Source organism: Hemitrygon akajei, chromosome 1 (assembly GCF_048418815.1).
Source record: "Hemitrygon akajei chromosome 1, sHemAka1.3, whole genome shotgun sequence".
NCBI classification, from domain to species: Eukaryota; Metazoa; Chordata; class Chondrichthyes; order Myliobatiformes; family Dasyatidae; genus Hemitrygon; species Hemitrygon akajei.
Window position 1 is genome coordinate 14,920,546 of NC_133124.1, and position 11,307 is coordinate 14,931,852.

At 48.2% G+C, this 11,307-nt stretch overlaps 1 protein-coding gene across 1 annotated transcript; it reads right to left on the reverse strand.

The window, feature by feature from the left end:
• Window positions 1-1,884: 1,884 nt before the first annotated feature.
• aard (alanine and arginine rich domain containing protein) lies at window positions 1,885-5,845 on the reverse strand. Its single transcript, XM_073038192.1, has 2 exons — window positions 5,062-5,845; window positions 1,885-3,970 (listed from the first exon to the last, which is right to left on the reverse strand). The coding sequence occupies exons 1-2, from the start codon at window positions 5,323-5,325 to the stop codon at window positions 3,794-3,796; spliced, it is 441 nt and encodes a 146-aa protein (XP_072894293.1). The 5' UTR covers window positions 5,326-5,845; the 3' UTR covers window positions 1,885-3,793.
• Between the last annotated feature and the right edge of the window lie 5,462 nt (window positions 5,846-11,307).

The following is an 11,307-nucleotide window of genomic DNA, read 5'->3' on the forward strand; positions in this document are numbered from 1 at the left end:
TGCTTGTACTGGATGGTCATGACGTCTTCTGTGCCCTGTCGTGCCCTTCACTCTCCACAGAACCGCCTTCTCGGCCGGCGGATCCACCCTGTCCACCAGAGCTGACTTTGCATGCTAGGATAGGCATGGCCCTATCTCGCCGGGGTATGAGGGCTGACGGCTATCCTCACCTGCTTTAGTACGCCTGTCAAAGCGGTGTACCAGGGTATGGACGCTTCTGCATGCAAACAGCTACTTGGAGCCACGGGTGAGAGCTGAGTGTGCAGTGGGAACCTAGGGTGAATGAGCTGAGAGTCCAGTGGGAACCTAGGGTGAATGAGCTGAGTGTCCAGTGGGAACCTAGGGTGAATGAGCTGACAGTCCAGTGGGAACCTAGGGTGAATGAGCTGAGAGTCCAGTGGGAACCTAGGGTGAATGAGCTGAGTGTCCAGTGGGAACCTAGGGTGAATGAGCTGACAGTCCAGTGGGAACCTAGGGTGAATGAGCTGAGTGTCCAGTGGGAACCTAGGGTGAATGAGCTGAGAGTCCAGTGGGAACCTAGGGTGAATGAGCTGAGAGTCCAGTGGGAACCTAGGGTGAGAGCTGAGTGTCCAGTGGGAACCTAGGGTGAATGAGCTGACAGTCCAGTGGGAACCTAGGGTGAATGAGCTGAGAGTCCAGTGGGAACCTAGAGTGAATGAGCTGAGTGTCCAGTGGGAACCTAGGGTGAATGAGCTGAGTGTGCAGTGGGAACCTAGGGTGAATGAGCTGAGAGTCCAGTGGGAACCTAGGGTGAGAGCTGAGAGTCCAGTGGGAACCTAGGGTAAATGAGCTGAGAGTCCAGTGGGAACCTAGGGTGAATGAGCTGAGTGTGCAGTGGGAACCTAGGGTGAATGAGCTGAGAGTCCAGTGGGAACCTAGGGTGAATGAGCTGAGAGTCCAGTGGGAACCTAGGGTGAATGAGCTGAGAGTCCAGTGGGAACCTAGGGTGAATGAGCTGAGTGTGCAGTGGGAACCTAGAGTGAATGAGCTGAGAGTCCAGTGGGAACCTAGGGTGAATGAGCTGAGTGTGCAGTGGGAACCTAGGGTGAGAGCTGAGTGTCCAGTGGGAACCTAGGGTGAATGAGCTGAGAGTCCAGTGGGAACCTAGGGTGAGAGCTGAGAGTCCAGTGGGAACCTAGGGTGAATGAGCTGAGTGTCCAGTGGGAACCTAGGGTGAATGAGCTGAGTGTGATTAGATGAGTGTTAAATTGGGGGAATGTTGAGCAGCACAGCTCAAAAGGCAGGAAGGACCTATTCTGTGCTGCATCTCAATACTGTAATAACAAAAATAAAACAAACAAGAGAAAATCTGCAGATGCTGGGAATTCAAGTACTCTTTTCCATAGACGCTGCCTGGCTCGCTGAGTTCCTCCCACATTTTGTGCATGTTGCACAACAAAAATTAATATTGTTTCCCAGTGATGTAGTATAGACTTTTATGCCAGTTTGGAAATGCAGTCTGTTGGATGTACGAGACAAAAAGAGATGACACTGTAAACTATGTGGATAAAATCAGTAAATTCCAAAGAAATATTAATGCAAAACAGTAAAAACTGAATTCCAGTAAAGGCAAGAGTGATATTGTAAACTTGAGGAAGTCTGCAGATGCTGGAAATCCAAAGCAACACACACAAAATGCTGGAAGATCTCAGCAGGTCAGGCAACATCGATGGAAATGATTAAACAGTTGACACTTCAGGCCAAGACCCTTCATCAAGACACTTATGTTTGTTCCTCGACATAGATCCTGCGTGACCTACTGAGTTTGTCTGATCACATTGTTTTCTAAATTCTATTGTACTTCCTTCTTTTTCCTGTGAATGCCTGCAAGAAAATGAATCTCAGGGTAGTACATGGTAATAAATGACTACTTTGATAAATTTATTTCATACATAGGAATATACATTGAATGGAATGTTCTTACAGATGCTGTTGTCAATGGTTTGATACAGAAGATCATGATACCAGCACCAAAACAGCAGTAGAATGTAATTTATTTACAGTACATTGCTTAAGTTTTTTCACATGAATTTTCCCTTATCAGCTTCCAACCTCCGTAGTGAGAATCGTTTTTCGTCCCTCCTGGGAGCACTGCCACAAAAAGGCAGCATCCATTATCAAGGACTCCCACCACCCAGATCACGCTCTCTTCTCACTGCTGCCATCAGGAAGGAGGAACAGCAGCCTCAGGTCTAACACCACCAGATTTCAGAACAGTTACTACCCCTCAATCATCAGGCTCTTGAACCAGTGTGGATAACTTCACTCACTTCAGCATCATTAAGGACCCCCATCACCCAGGGCATGCCCTCTTCACACTGTTACCATCAGGTAGGAGATACAGAAGCCTGAAGGCTCACACTCAACAATTCAGGAACAGCTTCTTCCCCTCTGCCGTCCAATTACTGAATGGACAGTGAAACCATGAGCACTACTCACTACTTTTTAATTTTTTTTGCACTATTTATTTAACTATATATTTAACATAATTCACTTTTTCCTCTATCATTATGTATTGCATTGTACTGCTACCGCAAAGACAACAAATTCCACGACATATGCCGATGATATTAAACCTGATTCTGACTGATTCCACAACCTATGAATTCTCTGCAACTCATGTTCTCAGAATTATTTATATTTGTATAATTTGATTTCTTTTGTATGCTGGTTATTTGTCAGTCTTGGTTTATGTATCGTTTTTCATGAATTCTATTGTATTCCTTTATTTTCCCGCTATAATAAATGTGCTTTGATTTTGATTTGGACATTCCTAACTAACTGCTACCTATCCCTAATTGTCCTAGATCTGAGTGGTTTGCTGTTGGATTTGGGAGGGTAACTGAATCCCAACCACATTGAAGTGAGTCTGGAATCACGCAGTGAGCAGGCTCGGCAAACAGAACAAGTTGCCATTCCTGTAGTACCAGGTTTTATATTGTCAACATCATTAAGTCCAAATTTTATCCAAATTTACTCCGGGTGAACTCTGGCCCCTGGGGCATGAGTCCAGGCCGGGATTACTAGTACGGTTCAATGGACACCGACAAAAAAGGTTACAATCCAGTGAAGCCTTATTTTTGAAGAGTCGGGTATTCTCTCCCATTTCAGTTGACTTTCTTTTATAAACAATGCCTTGAGGCAAAGGACAATAAAATCAGATTGTTGCCCAATCCTAGGAGCAGGCGTACTCCTGCCTAACTGTTAACCACCCTGGGCCCACGGACACCGTAAAATAGAGCGCCGGCTACATCCAAACCCTAAACAGGAGGAAATCTGCGGATGCTGGGAATCCGAGCAACACGCAATGCTGGAGGAACTCAGCAGGCCAGGCCGCATAGATGCTGTCCAGCATTGTGTGTAGCTCACATTCAAACCCTAAGCGATGTCGTGAAGAAGTCGGCCCCTCTGCTAGCGAGTACAGCCGGCTGGAAATGCCAGGCCAGCCCCGGTACAGGAGTCCAAGCCGACAGGCTGTTGAAAGTCCTCAGCCGATGGGAAGGTCAGGGCGCTGTTCCCGCACTAACACCCGTGGGACCTCGGAAGGACAAGATGCAGCGTGGGTCCTGTTTGCAATTCATCTAACTATTACGCCCCCTTACCCTGTTGCGTGCAGAACGCATTTGAATTCTACATAAATAATCCGTGGACGATACTTAATTCGACTTGACGTGTTACATTGCAACAACGTTATGCATAAGTCAAAGCAGCGCTCATCTGTCTGGCTCGGTGGTTCCAAAATGGGGTGTTGATGTTGGGCGGTAGTCCTCTATTAAGTGTATTCCTTTCCAGCAGTGCCGACGGCTGAACCGGCCCGGTTCTGAATGGCCGCGGTTCGCGCCGGCGGCGACCTGGCGCGCAGTTCCTGTTCTCTCCTCAGTACTTGGATCTCGCTGTTTAACTCCAGTAAGGTTCTGGCCAGCTGCCGGTCCTGGCATCGCATCTCCAGCTGCAGAGAGGTGAGACAGAATGTGACGGATCTTTTAACGTCAGAAGTAAATTTTGTCATCCAAGTACATACATGTCAAAGAGTTTCATTTTCCTGTGGGCATACTCAGCAAATCTATAGAATAATAACTATAATAGGATCAACTAGACACCGATCCTGCCTGACCAGGCTGGAGGAGCAACACCTCATATTCCAAGATGCTGGAGGAACTCAGCGGGTCAGGCAGCATCATGGAGATCCGCCGAGACCCTTCCTCAGAACTCATGGAGCGTCTCGGCGCGAAACGTCCACCGCTGTGTTCCTCCAGCATTTTGTGTGTGTTGCTTTGTATTTCCAGCATCTGCAGAACTTCCTCGTGTTAGCGAGTTACACCCCGTATTCCGCCTGGGTTCCCTCCAGTCTGATGGCATGAACTTTGCTTTCTCTGACTTCCGGTAGTCTCCTCCTCCTCTCTTTCTTCCCCATTCGGACTCTCATGTTACCCCTGGTCTCCTCAACTGCCCATCGCTCCCCTCCTCCCCCCCCCCCCATCATTCTTGAGACGATACCTCAGGAGGACAGCGTCCGCCGTAAGGACACTCACCGCTCAGGACGTGACCTCCGTTATCCGGGAGGAGGTACCGCAGCCTGAAGATACACACTCAAAGTTTTAGGAACAGCTTCTTCCCCTCCACTCTAAGATTTCTGAACGGTCCATGAATTCATGACCACTGCCGCACTATTTGCTCTCTTCTTGACCAGTTTATTTATCATTTATAATTCTTATTCAATAGTTCTATTTAATATCAGAGAATGTACGCAAATGAGTTATTGTAAAATAAGAATTTTTTAAAGTTCTGCTGCCGCACAACAACAGATTTCACGACATATGTCGGTGATGATAAAGCCGATTCTGATTCTGATCGGTCTTGGAACAGCACTGACCCCAAAAGGAGACGATTCCCCCCTCCCCCCCCCCACTTCCCACCGATGTTCCTCCCGCAGAATCTGTTTTGTTGGGGAGGGATATAACATAAGCTGGAAAGGTCCCCTCCCATCACCCACGCCCGGGATCTGCTGGAGCACCTGCTGCTCGCCCGGCGCTCACTCACCAGCTCGGTCCGGACCCAGCTAATGGCTCCGTCGATCTGCGCTCTGCGGAGCTCCTCGTCCACCCGGGCGTTCCTGCTCAGGCTGCTGGTCTGGGCGAGCTCACACCGAGCGGGGGCTCCCCTGAAGGCGCTGAGCAGCCGCCGCTTGATATCATCCAGCACCCTGCTGGAGACAGTGTCCTCGTACTGGGTGTCGCTGCTCATGGCCGGCAGAGCGGCGCTCCGCGGGCTCCGGCTCCTCGGCACGGCACTTGCCTGGAGCATCGTGGGCACTGAATCCTCTCCAGGACTCGCCCCCCCACCAAGAGCCAAGTCTGCGGCGTCGCTGCTTCTTAACTCTGGCGGACTTGTGATTCGAACTGTGGGTGTGAATGGGGTGGCGAGGAGGTGGGAGTGGTGTGCGGGAGGCGAGGGTGGTGGGCTTGTTTCCTGACTCTCTCCTGTGGAGAGACGAGTCAGAACCTATTGTGCTGGCCGCCGCCTCGGCGGTGGGCTGTCCTCTTCAGAGAAAGGAGTTGGCAGGTTCAATTGGGACGGGTAGGGGGGAGGGGGCAGAATAAAAACGAGTATCTCCCACCCCCCAACCACAGTCACCTCACCGCTCCAGTGAACACCGCCTCGATGAACAGTATATCGCCTGGGGCGAACCTCATCCCGCTCCGCCTCGTACAGTCAGCGCCCGCTCCTAGGCAACACGAGGAAGAGGGACTCAAGATTGCTTATTGCCATTCTTCAGTGCACGAGTGTAAAGGAGAACGAAATGATTTAAAGTTCAGAGTAAACTTAGATGTCACCGTATACGAGCCTCATTGTCTTGCGGGCATACTCAGTAAGTGCAATAAGGGACAGACCGCACCAACAAGGCAGAACTGTACAAATACAAAAAAAAGACATGATGATAATAAATAAATTATCAATAAATATCGGGAACATCAGATAAGAGTCTTTGAAAGTGAGTCCATAGGTTGTGGGAACGTTACCTCCTCTGGTTGAAGAGGTTGAGGGGGAGTTACTGTTCCTAAACCTGGCGGTGTTACTCTGGATTCGATGCAGCGTAAAAAAAAACATTAAGTATAAAGATGACTATAAAAACAGGGATAAAACACAGTAAGTTTAATTATAAAAGCAATCCTATAAAATACAATGTACGAGTAACTTATGTACACAGACGGGCCGTATAAAGTGGCGCTAGGTGCTGTAGTGGAGGAGTTGATCAACCTGGCGGATTGAGGGTTGCGAATCACACTGCGAAATAACTGGCCTTCCTTGCTCCAGCAGCGTTAGCGAGTCAGGGACACAGATTGTGAGTGAGCATCACCGTTACCGGGCTCCCGGGCGGGGTCCGGCGGCTCGTTTCCGCTGTTGCTCGCTGAAACTTCACTTCAGAGCAACGCGCACACAAAATGCTGGAGGAACACAGCAGGTCAGGCAGCTTCCCCCTTCCTTTCCAATCGCGAGGAAGGGACTCGACCCGAAACCTCATTTCCATATGTGCTGCCCGACCTACTGAATTTCTCCGTCATTTTGCTTTGGATTTTCAGCATCTACTAAATCGCTTGCATTTATAATTTCAGTTCGGAAATAGTTTTACAGCTCGGGGGTTTTTTTTGTTTTGTTGCTGTTGCTCCCCGTTCCCGGGATGATGAGAAAATCCGGCCCGCCCCTGAGCAACTCCCCGGGCTCCGCTGGCCGCTGTCGGTCTTTATAACGGTCGGTCACCGATGCGCACAGAGTGAAGGAGACGGCCGGCTCCCGGGGCGCGCCACCAGCGTGTCCGCGAACAGTCTCTCAATGTCACCCGCACTGCTAGGAAACCACTACATTCCTCGCCGCTTTCCCGCTGAGGTCTGAACGCTGTCTTTTTAAATGAGCAGTTCCTGATTCACACCGATGTTGGTTATGTTGCAGAGTGAAGGCAAATACAATGCCGGCAAAGAGAACAGGAATGTCTGCAAGAAAACGAACCTCAAGGTTACATGCGGTGATATGCGCTCAGTGGCCACTTTACTGTGTACCTTCCGTACCTAATGCAGTGGCCACTGAGAGTATGTGCAGCTGCTGTAGCCCATCCACTTCAAGGTTTGACCTGCTGTGCGTGCAGTGATGATCTTGTGCGCACCTTTTCCATCCACTTCATCTCCCCAGTCTACGTATAAGCTAATCTTATGTATTTATATTTATTGTGTTTTAATTGTTTTCTTTATGCTTATTATTTTTACCCGGAGTAACAACCATTTGCTTCTCCATTATACTTGTGTACTTACCAATCTTCTTCCCAGAGGACCACAGCATTGTCGTAGGGTTTGGCGGCTTCCCTGCCTCAACGACCGGACTATGTAACAGTTTCTTCCCCCAAGCTATCAGACTCCTCGATACCCAGAGCCTGGACTGACACCTTACTGCCCTACTGTCCTGTTTATTATTTATTATAATGCCTGCACTGTTTTGTGCACTTTATGCAGTCCTGGGTAGCTCTGTAGTCTACTGTAGTTGTCGTGTGTTGTTGTTTTTTTCTCTGTGTTGTTTCTATTACGTAGTTCAGTCTAGGTTTTGTACTGTGTCATGTAACACCATGGTCCTGAAAAACGTTGTCTCATTTTTACTATGCACTGTACCAGCAGTTATGGTTGAAATGACAATAAAAGTTGACTTGACTTGACTTGAGAGTTGTGTTGGTTGGACTCAGGGCTTTATGCTTTGGTTCTCAGTAGGGTCACCCACGCCAAACAGGTCAAAGGGCAGAGGCCAGAATAAGAGTGGTCCAGATTCAGGGAGATTCAACTCAGGGCTAACAATCCTGACTGGTAAAACAAAATTATTATGGAAGATTCCTTCTGCATCTGAGTGCGATGGTATTCCCGACTCTCCACCCGGGACAGCAGTGAAAACTGAGTGGAAGCTCCTGATATGACGAAGGAAGCCCTGAACACTGCCGGAGATGGTGGGCCTTCACTGATGTCCTAAACGCCAGCGGCATACCGGGCCGCAGCTGGGTAGGTTACCTAAGAATCTTGAATGTTGCCTGGTTCCGAAACAAATCCAGCAAGTGTCATTCCTGTGGGTGAAAACGCCTTGTTAATGAGAACGGTCAGAGGAGAATAGTTCAAGCTGGCTAACTCAGATAACCTACCACACATTACAACAGTGGTGTGCAAAACACACCCATCCTTGAAGTGGATGGACCACAAGCATACACTCAGTGGCCACATTATTTGGTACAAGAGGTACTTAATAAGGTAGCCACTGAGTGCATATGTTAATAATGGTGAAGGCCATTATGATGTAGTTCCGCTGGGTATTTCAGCCAGTGCTTATGATTCATTCCCAGCATTGTCCCGCTTGGTGGCGCAATAATATCAGCGCCGGACTCCGGAGCGAAGGTTCCCGAGTTCGAATCCAAGTCGGGTTGAGTGTTGAGCTAGCAACTCAGCCTGGTGAAAACAAGAATAGCTTGCTACGGAAACACCGTCATGACGGTGCCTGGATAACTCCACTGCCGAGTTAAGGGCTATTCCTCTTCCTCTTCAATAAGAGCATTAGTAATGGGGTGCCATGGTAGCTTGGCGGTTAGTGAGTTTGGAGTTCAGTTATGGCATCTTCTGTAAGTTTGTACGCCCTCCCCGTGAGTGCGTGGATCCCCTCCGGGTGCTCCAGTTTTCTCCTGCAGTCCAAAGACGTACCAGTTGGTAGGTTAATCGGTCATTGTAATTTGTCCTGTGATCGGGCTAGGGTCAAATGGGTGAGTTACTGATCCGTGTGGCTCGTTGGGTTGGAAGGGCCTGTAGCTCTAAATAACCATATAACCATATAACCATATAACAATCACAGCACGGAAACAGGCCATTCCGGCCCTCCTAGTCCGTGCCGAACTCTTAATCTCACCTAGTCCCACCTACCCGCACTCAGCCCATAACCCTCCACTCCTTTCCTATCCATATACCTATCCAATTTTACCTTAAATGACACAACTGATCTGGCCTCTACTACTTCTACAGGAAGCTCATTCCACACAGCTATCACTCTCTGAGTAAAGAAATACCCCCTCGTGTTTCCCTTAAACTTTTGCCCCCTAACTCTCAAATCATGTCCTCTCGTTTGAATCTCCCCTACTCTCAATGGAAACAGCCTATTCACGTCAACTCTATCTATCCCTCTCAACATTTTAAATACCTCGATCAAATCCCCCCTCAACCTTCTACGCTCCAATGAATAGAGACCTAACTTGTTCAACCTTTCTCTGTAACTTAAGTGCTGAAACCCTGGTAACATCCTAGTAAATCGTCTCTGCACTCTCTCTAATTTATTGATATCTTTCCTATAATAAGTAAATAAGTAAATAAAATCACCATTGCGTGAAAGGGGTCATTACAACATTATACACGGATGGGTATTTAGCGGTTAGTGTCATCACTTTCCGGCGCTAGTGCTTGCGATTGGGGTTCACTTGCCCCTGCTGCCGGTAAGGATGGTTCTCCCTGTGACCGTGTGGGTTTCCTCTGGGTGCCTCACTCTCCTCCCACATCCCAAAGATGTACGGGTTACGGTTAATAAGCTGTAGGCGTGCTATGTTGGCGCCGGAAGAGTAGCGACACATGCGGGCTGCCTCTAACGCATCCTCGGACATCAATGCAAACAGTGTCTTTCACTGTTGGTCCGAAGTACATGTGACAAATAGAGCTAATCTTTAACAGAGGTAAACAGCAAAATAGAAAATGTTAATTACAATGTCTGCTGTGCAATTCGGTCAATCAAAAATAGCAGGGAAACCTCAAATATATATGTAGGGCAACTTTTCATTCCGTAGTGCAATTCTGTAGCAAGCGGCTCAGAGACCACCCAGCACTCATACGACACAAGCATTCAGCAAGTGGGGAAGTCTGTCGCAAAAACCCATGTGGAATTTGTTATCTGACCCTTTGCAGCTTATGTAAGTGATTGTGGTTGCTTTAATTAGGGCTAAATGCACATAAAGTACAGACCGAAAACATGGCGTATAGAACTAGGAATTAAATGCAGACCATTACTAGGACTTCAAGCCTGAATTCCCAGGCTTCAGTGCTGATGGAAAATGTGATATCTCTTATTTAGAGATACGGCAGAGTAACGTGACCTTCCGACGCAACAAGCCTATGCCACCTATGTGATCAATGGCATGAACATCGATTTCTCAAACTTCCGGTAATTACCCCCCCCACCCCCCCCCCCCCCACACACTCCTCTCCTTCACCATTCACCATTCTTGTTTCCCTCTCACACCTTCTCTTCTTACCTGCCCATCACCTCCCTCTGGTGCTCTTCCCCCTTCCCTCTCTTCCATGGTCTTCTGACCTCTCCTTTCAGATCCCCCCTTCTCCAGCCCTTTATCTCTTCCTCCAATCAACTTCCCAGCTCCTCACTTCACCCCCCTTCCCCCCCCCCCCCCCGGTTTCACCCATCCCCTGCCACCTTGTACTTCTCAAATCCCATCGCCCCACCTTCTTATTCTGCCTCTTCCCCACTTCCTTTCCAGTCCTGTTGAAAAGTCTCAGCATGAAACATTGACTGTTTATCCCCATCCACTGATGCTGCCTGACCTGCTGAGTTCCTCCAGCACATTGTGTGTACTGTTCAATTGACCTGCCAACTCACAGGACTTTGAAATGTGAGAGGAAACCGGAGCACCTGGATGAAGCCAACACGGTCACAGTGAGAATATACAAACTCCTTACAGACAGCAATGAAATTGAACCCTAGTCACTGGTGCCGTTATAGCGTTACACTAACTGTTACAGTACCATGCCACCCTGTATCAGTAAAACCACCTGTACTTCTCTCATTGTACTTTGGAGAGTTTTCAATTAGACCTAAGATGAAGGAGCAGAATTCAGCCATTTGGCCCACATTTCATCATGGCTGATCCATTTCCCTCTCAGCCCCAATCCCCTGCCTTCTCCCTGACCAATCAAGAACCTATCAACCTCTGCCTTAAATATACTCAATGACTTGGCCTCCACAGCCACAGCAATTAGTCAATAGTGCTTTGATTGGTTGGTTGAATAGCAAGAGGATATTCTTTTATTTTTCTACAGAAGAGAATGTGTCTGGGAGTTCACGTACAGAATAATATTTGCTGGCTTTCTTCTGCAGCATTACTATCATTAATAGTTACCACAACAATCAGACATGACAGAATGGTGGAGCTGACTCAATGGGCTGAATGGCCTAACTTTGTTCCTATGTCTTGTGATCCTATGGCCTTATATTTAG

What these genes read in the sequence shown, in the direction of transcription:
- aard (XM_073038192.1), bottom strand. Translation starts at nt 5,325, where the DNA reads ATGCTCCAGGCAAGTGCCGTGCCGAGGAGCCGGAGCCCGCGGAGCGCC. An exon ending in GCTGGGTCCGGACCGAGCTG is followed by an intron (nt 3,971 to 5,061) that starts GTGAGTGAGCGC and finishes ACCTCTCTGCAG; the next exon opens with CTGGAGATGCGATGCCAGGA.